Here is a 16018-nt window from a genome sequence, read left to right on the forward strand (position 1 = left end):
AAGTGGTATTCATCAGTTTGGGAATTTGTTTCTATTTAGGGTTTTTCCTCGGTCTAGGCTTTTTTTCCTTTTTTAAAGCATTCCTTTTGCATTCAGGGTCCTCTAGGATATTTGTGATGAGGGAGGAGGGTGGACTCCTCATGTCCTGCTCCCAGTCCCCATCTCCCCACCTCTGAGTCATTATTATCTCCAAACTCATCTTCCTGCTGGGAACACTCCCCCTTGAGCCAGGGGCTGGCAGCATCTGCCCTGAGTTGCCTGAAGTGGACTCTTGATTTTGCTAAGGAAAAAAACCCAAACCCTTTTCCATGTTTGCTTGTTGTTTGGAGGTAAAACATTTCCCACTGCTGCAGCTATTCCAGCAGGGTGTTGGAGGGGGAAAGTGGAAACATCCCAGTGTCCAGGGGGTTGCTTGAGCTGGGCTCTGAAGGAGTTCAGGTCTGGTTCAGATTTCAGAGCATGTGGCCAAGGGGTTTGGGTGAAAACACACCCAAATCTGTCCGTGCCAGCACCCACATCTCCCTGTTCCATGCTCAGTTAGTCCTCTCCTTTCCTTTTTGTTGTTGCCTGAATTATTCTCTCTGGACCATCCTCCCACACACCCCCAGTTCACGACTGGGTGCCGGGTGCTGGGGATCACATCCGTGTGTAAACAGGGTGGATGAGGGGAGCTGACCTGGTGGCATGGGATGTGCAGGGATGGGGAGCTCCTGTGGTACCCCGGGGATGGGGATTTCAGGAGAGGTGCCGGCCCCACACGTGCTTTGCTTTCTGATGTGCTTAAGTAGGCGTGGGCTGGTCGCCAGTAACCTGCCTGTGACCTCTCCTGCCTTAAATATTCAGGATCTTTAAAAAGGAAAGACTGGGCTTCGCTGCCTTCCCTTTGCCGGCGGGTCAAGTGCCTGTTTCCCCTGGCTGGGGATCTGGTGCCTCCTTGGAAGGTGTCCATCCATCACCTCGCCTGTGGGCGTTTCTGGGGTCCTTCAAGCCTGGCTGGGACCCCCTAACCAGGCACGCTCTGCTCCGGAATGACCTCCTGCCTTTCCCCCTGCTGAGATAGCAGTGGGGGCTCTCCAGAACACATCCCAGCTCCCAGCCCTGCTCCTCCTCCCAGCCCTTTAAAAACACCAAGAGCAGAGAGCTGAGAAGCACAATCCCACTGTGCTAAACCCCCGGAGCAGACCCCAGAGCCTCAAGGAATTTCCTGGGGTTCCTGTTGTGCCGCCCGCACGTCACTCAGCCAGGGGGTGACGTGGTGGCCCGAGGTTGTTTTATATCAACATCCTGTGAGAACCCATCGAGGCCGGGCCCCCAGGGACAGGGATGCTCCCTTCCACCACGGCCCAGGGATGCTGATGGGATGCTGGGGGCTGTGATGGGATGCTGAAGGCAGCAACAGGACTCTGGAAGTGGCAGTGGGATTCTGAGTGCAGTGATGGGATTCTGGAGGCAGCAGTGGGATGCTGGGGGCAGTGATGGCACTCTGGGTGCAGTGATGGTATCCTGGTTCCATGTCTTTGCAAGAGAAGCATTGCTGCCTTGCTGAGCCTTCGCTTCCTCATCCTGGGGTTTTCCCACTGGGATGGTGATCTCTGGGGAAGGTTGCTGGGGCTGGGCTGCTGTGTGTTCAGCCAGCACGTTGCACGTTTCCCACTGTGTAACATTCATGTGCTAGTTACTCCAAAATCCTCGGGAGACAGCTGACTCCAAGCAGACTGAAGGCAGTATTTTCCATAATTTAGTTCCCTTCGGGGTCTGTAGTCAAAGGCAGTGGCTCCCAGACCCATCATGAAGGGCCCCTGGCCTGAGTGGTCTTGCTGGTGTGTCCTGCTCTCTGGATCCACGTTTGCTGGTGTGAACTGGGGGGTCCTGGTGGGTGTCAGGGAGAGCAGTGGCGATGCTGGGGGGGCCCCATCCACGCTGCCCATCCGCCCCTGCCGCCTTCCGTCCGCTCCTGCTCGCAGCCCGCCCGGGGGCCACGAGCCAGCCCCTTCCTCGCTCGGGATTGTTTTGCAAGCAGCGTGACAGGATGAGGAGGAAATGTGCCAGGAATGGCTCCATGTCTCCTCTTGGGAGAATCGAAGTCTATTTATAACCCACCCCCCCTTCCCGCCCCCTCCTTCCGCTCCCCCGGGACGGCGGAGCCGCTGGGGCAGACACAGCCCGTCCTGTGCCTGCAGAGCTGCTCCCACTCCCCACACAGCAGGCAGGCATGTTCCTCCTGGCCAGCACACAGAGCTGTGGGATCATTTAGGTTGGAAAAGACCTCCAAGATCATCCAGTCCAACCCTTGAGCACACAGCCTTCCTTGTGGCGCGCTGGTGTGCGGATGGACACACACACACACACCCCACATAATGCACAGACATGCTCTTGCTGCTGAACCACTGCTGCAACTCCGTGTTCTCCATGCATGGCCTGGCCCTGTGATAAATCCAAATTATCCTGTGGCATGGATGGCATCAGCTGGAGCAGCGATGCTGAGTCCCCAGCAGAGCTTAGAGCCAGGGTACAGTGTGTGAGTGAGGTGGAGGAGGGCACTGATGCCTGTCTCAAGGTGGAAATGCTCTCAGCACCTCTCTTAATGCCTGTGTAGGTACTCCAACAGCAGGTGGTTTGGAAAGATGGAGGTGCATTGGGAATTTTGGGGGAGGATGAAAAGCAGCCCCTTGGCAGGGCAAGGAGCAGGGATCTGCATCTCGGGGCTTGCCGTGGTGATGTGTCACAGCCTGTCCCACATGGGAGACTCAACCCCATTTCTCTCTTTCTTCTCTTCCAGATTTCTCCAACCAAGTCAATTCCACATCCCTGAACTCTCCCACGAGCCGGGGGCCCATGGCCACCCCATCCCTCCACCCGTCCATCGGGCCGGGCATCGGCTCCTCGCTGGGCTCCCCAGGCCAGCTGCACTCGCCCATCAGCACCCTGAGCTCGCCCATCAATGGCATGGGCCCCCCCTTCTCCGTCATCAGCTCCCCCATGGGCCCGCACTCAATGTCCGTCCCCTCCACCCCCAGCCTGGGATTTGGCACCAGCAGCCCACAGGTGAGTGGTGGGGATGTCACTGCTGCTTGTTCAGCTGGGGAGAGGCCACGGCCGTGGGTTTCCTCATCCAGACAGGCCCTAAAAGCAGGAGCCCAAGGGGGAAACTAAGCTGGAGACATCCTGCTCGTTTGGCTGGAGCTGCCTGTGTGGGCTGCCCTGGGTGGGCTATGAGGGACCAGCACTGCCAGGATATGGCCATGGGTCACCTGTTCATCCCCAGGAAAAGAGGGGTGAAGGGAGAGCAGTGACCACCCTTGGGTCACCTGCAGTCAGGAGCCAGAGCCACCCTAACACTGTCTGTACCCTGAGATTATCACCTGAGTGGTCCTGTCCCCTCCCTGGGAAGCAGCACATCCCCTCTGGGGCCAGCCCATGGTCCCAATAGAAACATAGAATTGTTAAGGTAGGAAAAGCCCTCTAAGATGGTTAAATCCAATCATTAACCCAGCATTACCAAGTCCACCACAAAACCTGTGTCCCCAAGGGCCACATCCACAAACCTTTTGAACACTTCCAGGGGTGGTGATTCCTGGAATCACCCTGTGCAGCCCGTTCCAAATGCCTGACGACCCTTTCAGCGAAGAAATTTTCCCTACTAGCCAATCTAAACCTGCCAAAAACTGAGGGGCCGTTTCAACTTGTCCTGTCACTTGTGCACACCCAGGGATCCCCTGCCCACTGCCCGTTTCTCCTTGCAGGGGAAAGATTGGCCTTTGCTGGCAGAAGATTATGTAAAAAACGCTCCAACAAGGGAGAGATAAGCTCTTTTTAAAAATAGCCAGATTGGGGCGCTGGCCAGCCCCTGCCACCTGTTGCTGGCTGCTCGCACGGTATATGTTTAGTAAAAGGGCAGATTAAGGAATTGGCCACCACCTGCCACTCGCTGTGGGTTTATTTATTCCAGGCCCTCTCTGGGAGTCAAGCACCTGCCAGCACCTTTATTTTTAAATATTGGCTTGATTTATTCCCAGAGATAACAGGTCTTTCTGCGTGGGGCTGTGCTGAGTCCAATCCCTAGGGACCCGCAGGCAGCTTCCCCAGGATCCAGCATCCCAGTGCTGGACAGGGAGGCAACAGAGTGATTTGCCTTTGAATGGGATTCTCCCATGCAGGATCCAGCCCGTGACCCCCATAGACCTGCACCCTGCTCCCCCCTGTGGGTGAGTGGGGTGGACACATCGCCTCCCATCCCGTGGCCGAGGGAAGGGGAACTGAAACGGCGCCTGGGAACGGGCAGTCGGAACAAAATTAGCAGCAGCAGCGCCAGAGCGGTGGGGAAGGAGGGGAAGGGGGATGTGAGGCAACACGGGGTGAGCCACAAGCCGGGGAGACGACGGGGAAGGGGCGACGCACCCCCAGCGTCGATTGTAAGGTGCAGTTTGCCTTTGGGGCTGGCAGGCGGGGGGAACTGAAACGAAACCCAGCTACAGGGCGGGAAAGGGAAGCGAGAGCGCGGTGGGATGGTGCCGGGAGTGCGCCGGCAGCGCCGCAGCTCCAGCCCCTGGCGCGGCGCGCACGCCCATCCTCCGTTCGGGGACTTGTCTTAAGTGGTTTTCCTCGAGGTGACAGTTCGGAGGCCTTCAGCCTAATGGCTCCTGCCATCTGTTCCCTGTCTGGGCGCATTAGGTCCCTGTCCCCATCCCTGCAGAGGCGCCTACCTGGGCCGGCAGAGCAGGAGGAGGAGGGTGCGGAGGGGAGCGCGGCCCCTGCGCCGCTGCACCGGCCGGCAGAGCGCCGGGGTAATGAGGCGTGTGGCCCCCGTCGCCGGGCAGGGATGGCACTGATGGAAGGTGGTTTGCATCAGATGGCAGATGCCACTTGCCATCAGGCCATGCCTCGTCGCCTCTGGAAAGCCAGCAGAGCAGAAGGGCACGTGGTGCGCGAGGTGAGGGTCCCCAGGGTGGGGCCTCTCCACCTCGGCTCCTCCAGGGTGGGGAGGAACCATCAGGCTCCCAAAAAACTCAGTGCTCTACCTGTCCCATCTGGTTCTGCAGAACTGAGGACCCAGTGCAGGAGGATGCTCCAAGTGCTCCCCCCTGCCCTCCCTCCAGCACTGTGAGCTTCCCAGGATCCCGCATGGTTTCCAAATGCAGCCCCAAAATCAGGGCAGGAGGCAGGATGTCCCACCATGGGATCTCAGCACCCAGGGAGCCACCAGGTCCTTGTGGGAAGGGGATGCTGGTGCTGGGCTGGGCTATGGGTGAGATGTGTGGGGCAGGAATAGTTCGCAGTAGTGAGCAGGGTCCCAGCCAGACTGGGGGGGTCTAGACGAGGCAGCTCTGCAGCTTACCGGGATTTAACGTATTATTTAAACCCTCTTACCTAAAAATTCTGTGAAAACACGAAAAAAAAAAAAGTGCAGGATTTTCAGTGAGTGCTGTAAGGGAGGGACTTTGCATGCAGTTTGCAGGGCTGTGTGGCGCAGCCGCCCCAGGCATCGCTGGCAGCAGCTCGGGGCGCCCGGGGGTGAGCGGGGAGAGATCAGACACGGGATTAGGCTTTTCCAGAGCCGCCGTCTGCCTTTGCACAATGCTCTTTGTAAGGGTGCCTGGGGGACCGGGGAAAGGGTGGGATTTTTTTTTTTTTTTTTCGGATGGGAGGAGGAATAAAGCTCTGCTTGCCAGAAGGGACAGGATTCGGTCCCTGGTGCAATGAGCTGAAGAGGGAAGGGAAGGTGCCAAGAGATTCTGGCATCACTGGGGAAGGAAAGCACTCATTCCTCCTGCGTCCCCGCTCACTTGCTGAGCTGGAGCCGTCCTGTCCCGGAGCAGAAGTGCTGTGCCAAGGCGAGGGGCTGCTGCCTCCCCCTCTGCCCCCTCCCTGCCTGCACGTGCTGCCGGTTTCTCTCCCCAGCCGGGAGGGGAAGGCACGGGGCAGGCGCCGGGGCGGTGTGGGAACCGCGGGGTGCACGTGGTGCCTCTGCTGAGGTTTCAGGCCGGCGCTGGGAGAGGAACCGATGACTTCCCCCACCCCAGCCTGGGGCTGACTCAGCGCCCACCACTTGATGCACTGGGACCCCCCATCCCTCCTGGGCTGGTCTTGCTCTGCTCGCCATCCCGCTGATGCTCTCAGGGGGCTGCTTGGGTGGACTCTGTGGACTTCTGGGGCTTTGGGAAGCGGTGATGAAAGGCTTATCTTCATCAGGCAGCCATGGCCTCTGCCCTCGGTCCCACGTGTCCACGGGCAGTGATGCAGCGTGACACGAGCCATAACCACCAGCTGCACCTGGGAAAGGGCTCCATTTCCCACAGAGTGCACTGGGAGGAGTTGCTGGAGGTGGTGACCCTGAGTGGCAGCTCCTGCTCCCAGGGTAGCACAGTGAGAGCATGTACCTGGGGACCCAAAGAGAGAGGCTTCTGCCTGGGGACCCGCTTGTCCCTCCCCTCTCTGCTCTATGGAACAGCAGCTGAAGCCCAGGAGTGTATCCCTTGGTGACACCCGCTCCTGGCTGCCTTTGATTCATCAGCTGGCACACCAGGGTGGGAGAGGGAGGCAGATCCATCACATTTCTCCAGGGTGGGTTTACCTGGCTCTGTTCTGTGGTTGTTAGTCATCTGCCTGCCAAGTATTCCCCACCAGCCTGGAGACTTAAAAGCTGGAGGAGAGGCTGCTCTGCTCTAATTGACAGATCACAAGCCTTGGGACTTCCCTGAATTAATCTGTGCCAAGTGCAATTGCTGAGGATCTCTATTAGGTAGAGAAACACAGCAAACTGAAGCACAGTCCTGTGTATCCAACTTGAGTTTGGAGTTTGACAGTGATGGTGGCTCTGTGACAGTTCCTGGTGCAGTGGTCCCAGTAGAGGAGGACTCTGTCCTTGAGGTGACTGAGTCTGGCTCCTCCATCCATCCCAGACCCTCTTAGGGTTTCTGTGAGCTTGTCTCCCTTATAGATGGGTCAATCCTACAACTCCCTGCCTCAGTTTCTCTTTGCACACAGGGGGGATAAGAGCCCTACCCTGCTCCGTGGGGTGATGGGGAATCAGCCCAGGAATCCTTCACTCCATAGCAGTGCTGTGCCAGCACTCAGCTTCCACTGCATTCTCTGCTTATTGGAGGCCAGGTTCACTGGGGAGGGAAGGAGAGGCATGTGGAAGTTGCAGAGATGTGTCCCACCCGAGCCAGTTCTGGAAAGCCAGGCCCCATTGCATCTGGGATCTATTTATTTACCATGAAGCGTTCCTTTGGAGAGATAATGCTGAAAGGATGTGCTCAAGTGTCCTGGCCTTCATCATCCATGCAAGCACTCGCTCCCAGCCAGCTGCTCTCCCACGAGCCATCACTGCAGATCATCTTTCCTGAGTGCCCAGCTCTTGTGCCAGGGCAGTGGATGAGCTCCTTTGGTCTCTGGACTCGTACACCCAAATCGTGAACCCAGAGGTTCAGCTTTGTGGTGGGTGTTTTAAGTGGTGCTGGTCCCCACTGGAAGCTTGTCTGTCCAGCCCCATGTCCCCAGCCCCATATCCCATGTCCCTGGTCCCCACTGAGCCCTGTGCTTCTGCCTTGACAGCTCAACTCGCCCATGAACTCCGTCACCAGCACAGAAGACATTAAGCCACCCCTGGGGCTCAATGGAGTCCTCAAAGTGCCAGCACATCCCTCAGGAACGATGGCCTCCTTCACCAAGCACATATGTGCCATCTGTGGGGACAGATCTTCAGGTAAGGCTGGTGCCTGCCCCGGGAGGGGCTCACAGCAACAGGCTCAGGATATGGGTGCCCTGGGAGAGGGTTGGCATGAATGCCCAGCTCCCTGTGGAACAGCTTCCTGTGCTCTCAGAGGAGAGATGAAAAGTCCCTTGTTGACCAGCCTGGTCCAGGGCAGGCTCTGAGCTGAGCTGGCAGACCCCAGCTCCCTGTTTAGCAGTGGGGTCACATACCCTCAGCCCATCTGAAAACAAGGCATCAGTGAGTGTCCCTCCTTCTCCCCATCCTTTGATCCACAGTGGTACTGTCACACAGTGCCAGATAAAAAGACGAGCTTGACACGGAGTCTCTCCACTCCTGGGAGATAAAGATGTGCTAATTTCCTTTATTCTCACAATGTTCTAAAAGCTCTCTGCTCCAGAAGAGATCTGGTCACCTAGTTTGTGAGTCCTTAGGGACCCCTCCTGTGGCTGTACCATGCACCCACCTTCCACTGCCAGCCCAAAGCCCAGGACTTTGAAGGGTGGGTGCATGGTCCAGAGCAGGCTGCGTCGTGTGCCTGGCATGGGGACTTCAGAGGGGGCACAGAGGGGACCCTCTGTTTCACTGCTGCACTGCCTCTCCCCTGATGTGTGCCTGAGAAATGCCGAGGGCTTTTCCTGCAGGAGAGGCAGGTTGTAGCCCACGGAGGGCATCCTGATTTTATGGAAGTCAGGTCAGGGCGAAGCCACTGCTCTTCAGCTCCTGCTCACGGCTCCAGGAAACCTTTGCTCCCCCCCAGATCCCGCTGGGAGACAGGCCCCGGGAAGGGGGGTGAGGAGGAGACACTTCTAACCCGAGTCTCATCCCCCACAGGAAAACATTACGGGGTTTACAGCTGCGAGGGCTGCAAAGGCTTCTTCAAGCGCACGGTGCGGAAGGACCTCACCTACACCTGCCGCGACAACAAGGACTGTTTGATCGACAAGCGCCAGCGCAACCGCTGCCAGTACTGCCGCTACCAGAAGTGTCTGGCCATGGGCATGAAGAGAGAAGGTAAGGCCTGGCCTGGCCTCAGCACCCGTGGGTGCTGCAGGAGTGTTTCCTTCCATGGGAGGCTCCGTCAGGCTCCTGCCTGTGGCGTCACGATGGGCAGCAGGGGCAGCGTCACCTTGCCAGGGTGACAGGAGTGAGTGTGTCTCGTTTATATTTTGCTTTAGCGTTTATATTTTGCTTTAGTGCCACAGCCAGGGCCTCCCGTGGGCTCCAGAGCAGCGCTGAGTCCCAGGGCGGTGCCTGGTGATGGCTGGGCCATGGGCAGCACCACCTTGGTTGCTCCAAGGCCCGTCCAACCCGGTCTTGGACATTTGCAGGGATGGGGCAGCCACAGCTTCTCTGGGCAGCCTGAGCTGGGGTTTCACCACCCAGTCCAGTATCTGATTTTTTTCTCATGGGGAAGAAGAAAGAAATTCAGTCTCATGAAAAATAGCTCTCCCTTCACTGGAACTTAAATTTAGCATCTAAACCTCCATGGCAGTGCCCCTTTTAAGTGCTCTTTTTAAATGCTGACTCTGTCTGTTCTAATCTGCTGGCAGAACAGGCTTTTACCAGACGTGACGTGAAAATGACCCCAGTTCTGTGCTGCCTTCTCCCCTTACATCTTCAGAGCCACACTTGCCTCCCTGACAGGCTGATAAAACCATCCCTGTGGCCAGCAGAGCTCCAGCCTGGGTCCCTTTGAAGAGCACTTAGTCCTGTCTGGAGCACTGATTAAATGGGGCAGTGCTGGAGCTGCACTGAGTGTTGGGCAGACCCTGCCAGGCTGGATTTATGGGGTTACCTAAGGCCCCACGACGTGCAGAGTCATCAGATGTCAAAGCTGTCTGTGCTGGAGGTGTGGGGGGATTGTCAGGGCACCCAGGGGACCTCCTTGGTCCTGCTGAGCTTAACCCTTCGGTGCTCAGAACGAATCTTCCTGCCCCACCGGACCTCTGATCTTGAATTGAGAGATTGAGGCATTTGGAGAGCGCCTGTGAGGATGAGTGGGACAGTGCAGGCGTGGAGAGGGCTGGCATTGCCCTGGATGCTGTGCAGAGGGGCAGAGGTGTGGGGAGCACTGGATCCAATGGGAGATGTGCAGCAGAACGAGGAAAATCTGATCCAACACTTGAGCCCTGGGAGACTCAGGTGACTAAAAAGAAACCAAGAAGTCTCCTGTGTGTTCAGCAGCAGCACTTGCTTCTCAGGGGAGAAATGTGGTGCATTCCATTCCCCTGACATTGCCTCCAGAGCCTTCCTTCAGCCCCCAGAACATGAGCCAAGGTCCGTAGGGTCGGGAAAACCAGCAGGAATGCTGTAACTGCAGCCTGCAGTGACATCCTGTGAGCAGGTACCTGCTCCGTGCCTGCCGTTAGCGGTGATTGCATGGGCAGCACCGCTCAAATTACAGGTCCATTAATTAATTTCTAAATGGTGGTGGAATTCCCCAGGGAGCGCGTACAGTAGGAGGACTCTATTAATTCATCTTGATTAACATTATCACAATGAATAGCAAATGAATTCATAACGATCAGACAGTTATTTAAAAGTGTGACAGATGGGATCTTGGTAACTCCACAAGTGCACTCAGGCGGTGCTGGCTGATCTGGTGAGGACAGCGTTGGAGAAGGGCAGGAAGCTGGTGATTTGGCAGACAGTAGATGTTTGGGGCATAATCCACATGTAGGGAAAGCTAGAATAACTCCTCTGGTCCCCAAATAGAGCTCTGTCTTGTTATAAACCTAAAAATTCAGTGCCTCATGGAGATGTCCAAGTGTTGGCCTGGAGCTGAAAGTCAGAAATTGGATCTCGCTGAGCTTTGGTTTTGAGTGAAACTCTTTGGGCTTTGAGTTTTTGAGTGAAACTCTTGAGTTTCAAGTGTGATATCCACATGATTTGTCATAAAAAAAAATAAAAATCTCTTCCCATTGCAGCCATCCCAGCTCACTGCTGCTGCTCAGCCACTTTGCCAGCCAGGAACATTGTCCTTGTCCTTACACCAGTCCTGTTGCATCCCACCTCCATTCTGGGGAAGAGTTTTGGGCTGAATCCTGCATTGCTAATTCATTTTGCCTAAATACAACATAGCTGGCTTTCTATCCTCTAGCATAAACTGTTGTATCTTTTAAGTAACAGAGCCAGGATAATGGGCCTCATTTCCCTATAAAATATCTTGCTCTGGAGACCTAATTTATAGCTGTGTAAAGGCATAGCAGATTCCTGCTGGGAAGTATCTCTCTTGTAGCCCAAAGGTACTTGGATGTTGTGGAAGTACAGTAAAAACCCTTAAAGTGAGTACTGTAGCTGTGGTGAGAGGCAGAGCTGTGGTGGGGATGCTGGGAAGAAGAGGGATGAGAGTCACAGTCGTACCCAAAAAGGAGCTCTTAGTCAGTTGAGAAGTTGGATTAGAGAAGTAAAATCAACAGGACCTCTTGGGCAGGTGATGAAGGTATGGAAGGATTTGAACCTGACAGCTGGGGGGTCTCTAGATGAACATGCCAAGAGCAGACCTGGAGGGATGAACCTTGTGCTAGGCCAGGGTAGAAGAAGCAGCACCAGGGAGGTGAGAGGCAGGTGAGGGCTGTGGGGTAATGCTGGGAGGACAGGGATGGCTTCAGGGCTACAAGCCTTGGCTTAAAGGGGTGAAAGTCTCCAGAAGCAGAAGATTACTTCCTGTTGTGTGCATCTCTTCTTGCTGTTCCCTGTTAGAAACATACAGGATGGTTCATGGTGAATGAGCCTCACGGCTCTGAGATATTGCAGCTATAATAAATAAGCAACTGGGAACATTTTTCCCCTATGAATTACTGCCAGCTGTGTGAGGCTTTGGTTTTTATACTCTGTCTCCCACTAAATACCGGATAGTCAACAAAATTAAGATTACCATCAGGGATCTTGACTAATGCGGGGATTATTATTATTATTATTGTGGGGGTGGCTGTTTGTATCCAGAAGCAGAACTCTCCCTGCTTGATCTGTTACTCATTAGGGTCTGAGGTGTCCGTGGATCAGCAGCCTTGGATTTCAGAGGGGAAAAAAGTGGAGGCTGCCTTGGAGTTAGGGAGGCAGGGGAGGGAGTAAACACCGAGGGGTCTTGGGATGAAGGTGAAGCAGGTTAACATCGGAGGTGAAGGGAGTCATCGGAGGCCGCCAACGCCGTTGCAGCTCGGCGCTGTGTCGTGTGAGGAGGTCCCGGCCCCTCCGTTGCTGGCAGCGCCGCCGGCTCGCCCGGCTGGCAGGAAATACCAGCGAGGAGCCCTTTCTCATGCTCCCGCCGGCTGCCCTTGGACGGCTTGCAGGGAGCAGAGCGTTGGGAACCGGCCCAGCCCGGCCCCGCTGCTTCCCCCCCGGCGCTGCCCCCGGACGCGAGCGGCTCCCGGGCGAGCCAGACTGGCTCCGCAGGACCTGCTGGGCCAGGGGCTCTGCGAGCGGGAACCCCACGTGCCACGCTGAGGGCTGGGAGCAGTGGGAGCACTGGCGGCGGGTTTGGTGCCAGCTGGGTAAAATGGGTGCTGATGCGTCTCCGCTGCGTAGCTGACCCCTGGGATTGTTCCTAAATCCGGGTGCAGGTACTGTAACAGCGTGGCCCTGGTATGGCGTGGTCTCAGCTTGTCTCCACCAGCCATGCTCTGAGCATCCAGGACATCTGTCCAGCTGCACACCTGATCTCTGACTTCAAGGCTTCATTAAACTTCATGTTAATTCTTCCTCTTCTCCTGTGTTTGTGGGTTGGTGTTCCCCCTCTCTCTTGCGCTGCCGTCGAGCTGAGGGGTTTAACCTGGGAGGGGTTGGACTTGCAGCATCTCTAGTCCACAGGCTGGAGACCTTCCCATGTCTCCAAGGAGCTGCTCAGATACATCACTTAGTCCAGAGGGACTGAAGATTCCCCCTGTTCTAACTTGGAGCTCAGCTGCTGCACTAACAGCAGTCTCTCACTGAGTTGTGCCCAATCCCCTGCCATGGCTGTGCATTCCCTCTGCACCCCCTGGAGCTGGAGCCATCCCGGCTCTTGGACCATCTCTTGGGAGCAAAAGGGGTCTGGGGAGAAAGAGCAGGAATTCAGGTTTCCAACCCACTGCCCAAGTGAATGTAAAAGCAGGCGAGTGGCCACAGCCTAGTGGAGGGGCAGAGTTCAAGTGAACAGTTATTTTTAGTAGTAATTTTGGAATGGAAAATGTCTTCCAGCTTAATGAGTTTGTTTCTTATATCCTTTTAAAGTGCTGCTGTTTAAGCCAGCTGGTTAAATGATGCTGGGTTTGGTTTTTTTTGGTTTTAAGGATGCTCTTGGGTTGAGAAAAAGGGTTTGGTATATGGTTTTCTCTCCTTTACCACTGTTGCTGTTTGCTTTTGCTTCAGTGCCCAGCTTTGGAGGGTGAAGTGAGCTAGGGATTTTTTGCTGTTGTTTTCCAAAGTTGTTTCTCATGTGAACTAACTGCATGCAAAGGTTTCAATCCACCTCTTAACACTCTGAAGTTACATTTTTTAATTACCACGGTGATATTTTGCATTCCTTAAAAAATTCCAGTAATCAATTGAAAACGCTGGAGAAAAAAAACCCCACCATTTGTTTCATGTGTCTCAGCTTTTGAGGTTGTTTACAGTAGCAGAAAGCTGCACCTCTGAAGAAAAAAAAGGTGACACACGAAAGCAAAGCAGAAGAAACACTGTCTGAATTAGTTTCCTCAGCTGTCGTGGCATTTTCGATACAAACAGGTACCTCAGGCATAAGCACTTCAAGGTGCTGATGATCCACAGTGAAGATGTGGCTTCATAAAAGGCAGCAGAGCCCAAAAAATAACCCTGTGAGTGAAATGGAAATTCCCAATAACCCCCCCCGACCCAACTCCTCATAAATAATGAGCCACCCACCTGCAGGCTGGGAGAAGACTGAGCAGGTTTGTGGCTCGGAGGCTCTTTGGGCTGAGCATTGGTGCCTTCCCCATGTGCTGATAGGCTCCCTGTCCCCAGGGACTACAGACACTGGTGGGAGTGAATTCTCCTTCCCCAGTCATCCACCCTGGTGCTCCTGGAAGGATGGATTTTCCTCCCAGAAAGCATCCATGTGTTTTAACACCGAGTGAGCGGTCATTAGAGCTGCTGTAGCCTCCACATCTATCCCAGCAAATACACAAACCTGTGATGCTCCTGCTCTCAGAAACACCTCTTCCCTAGGGAAAATCCTGTCTCCTTTGGGCCTCTTCCTCCCTTTGTTAACATCCCTTTGGTACAGAAGTGCAGTGCCCTGTGAGCACCACCCTCAGTGCTTGGTTTGGGCACCTGAACTGGGGTGGTTGTCAATTTGCAGTGGACTCAAACCTGCTTTTTGAGCCATCAAATGCTGCCCCATGGGCAAAGACAAGGTGCCCAGTGTGATGTGGACACCAGCAGAGGATGGGTCTGGCGTTTTTTACACGTCAGCCCTTGGACCCAGTAGCTGAAGCTCGTCTGCAACCCACAGGATGAGACATTTTGGATCTTAAAGAGAGAGAGGTCACCAAGAAGCAGTTTGGACGCATGGGGTTCCATGTCTTGCTCTACCATGGCCTGGGGAAGTGCAGATGGGCTGGAGAAGCTCGAGATGAAAAATGACAGCAACTGCCCTGAGGCAAGTAAAGACCAAATCAAGCAGAATAACACGAGAGCCTCTTCATCAGGTGCCATGGAAAACACAGGCTTCTGTCCTTGGCTCGGCTCAGACATAGCTGGAGGAGGTGGGGCCGCCTCTCCGAGCTCCCTGACTACAACATCTTTTTTTTTCTCCTCAAGTGGATTGCAAGGTTCAAATGCTCCCCTTATGTTTAGAAAAATCAGACTGGAGAAGCTCTCAGCCATACGAGTCTCCTTGAGGAAAAACAAAAGTGTTGGCACAGCCGTCAATGTGGAGGGGAGCTCAGGGAAGCTCAGCTCTGGAAACATGGCATGGCTGGGGGAACCACAGCTTGGGGCTGCTGTGCCTTGCAGGAGAGCGTTTTTTTGGGATGCAGCAAGCAAAATGCCTGGCTCACATCCTGGTTTTTGGATAGATCCACGCTGTTGCTGAAATGCTGAGCCCACCCTCATGACCAGAAAAATCAGCGTTGTTGGTGGGAACAGCACAGTCCTAACAGTGGATCTTGTCTAACACCCGCAGTCTGAGAGGGAGATGAAAGGACAGGGACACCTGCTCCTCTCCGTGGCTTCCCTGCATCCATCCGTGCCAAACCCTGTGGTTTGTCCAGACAAACCTGTCTGCTGAGGCAGGAATTGAGTGTGATGGGAGTCAGGATGATCACACTGGTCTGGCAGAGCCCTTGCCAGCCCTTCCCTCCTCCTGCACTCAGCAGCGGGATGTGTTGCCAGCCCTTCACCTCGTTATCACCATCTCACTGCAGCAAGAGCAGGAGAGCCCAGCTGAGGTTTGGAAAGGTCTTTAGAGGTCACGCTGTCAAGTGCCTTGTAATCAGAGGCACTCTGTAGTTTAATCCTCTTCCCGAGGTTCTCTTGGACAGCAGCTGGATGTCTCCTTACCCACCCAGCGAAGTGCTGAGGGGGGCACAGGGATAGCCAGCAGAAGCAACAAGAACCGAATGATATGATGATCTCTGTTTGTAAATTTTACTGCGTTACAGGGATGGAGCACCATCCGTCCCAGTGCATAGGAACTTCTGGGAAGCTGAGAAGAACGAGGTATTCCCATTTCAGTATTACCAGATGAACTGCCTTGCAGCTGCCACGTTTGTATTTCTCTTTTTAAAAGTATAAATAAAGAACAAACCCACAAAGAAACCCAGTTCCCACACCAAATCCATTTGAAAAATGTATTTTTTTCATCTCCACCGTGGTTTATTTGACTAATCTCTGGGGGGAGTGGACTCCAGAGATGAGATCCTATATCATTATGGTGAGAGGTCTCCTCACTGGTGGAGATTTTCCTTCATACAAACATCCCATATTCCTTGATTAAAAAAAAAAATACTTGCCCTTCTTTCCTTTCTTCTGCCCCATGTGCTATTTTTTCCCTACATCTCAGGAAACAAAGTCACTCTTTTTCTGAGCTGGTGATATGTCCCTCAGCATATCTACTGAGAAGAAGCAACAGCTTGTCAGGTCCTCAGTAGCTCCAGGAAAATGCTGATTGCAGGAAATTCAGGCATCTTGTGCCTGTGGAGGTGGGAGACACGGAGGACTATGCTAAGAAGGTGTGTGAGTGACTGGCAGCTCTTAGACAATCCTCCCTGCTCCTTTCACCTTGGATGTCCTCTCTGAGCTTCTGAAGCAAGGATGGCTGCACCTGCAGGGAATTCCAAGTCTTGGAACTCACAGAATCTTGGA

General features: G+C 54.6%; 1 protein-coding gene across 3 annotated transcripts in view; it reads left to right on the forward strand.

Moving 5' to 3' along the window:
* RXRA (retinoid X receptor alpha) overlaps positions 1-16018 on the forward strand; it is a 103836-nt gene that overhangs the window by 65299 nt on the left and 22519 nt on the right. For all 3 annotated transcript variants that reach the window (XM_050319892.1, XM_050319893.1, XM_050319894.1), the window contains exons 2-4: positions 2780-3045; positions 7555-7705; positions 8546-8725. In XM_050319892.1, the coding sequence (XP_050175849.1) occupies positions 2780-3045; positions 7555-7705; positions 8546-8725 (597 nt within the window). The remainder of the gene's footprint in view (positions 1-2779; positions 3046-7554; positions 7706-8545; positions 8726-16018) is intronic.

This window comes from Myiozetetes cayanensis, unplaced genomic scaffold (genome assembly GCF_022539395.1).
Source record: "Myiozetetes cayanensis isolate MyiCay16 unplaced genomic scaffold, myiCay2020 scf23, whole genome shotgun sequence".
NCBI lineage: Eukaryota > Metazoa > Chordata > Aves > Passeriformes > Tyrannidae > Myiozetetes > Myiozetetes cayanensis.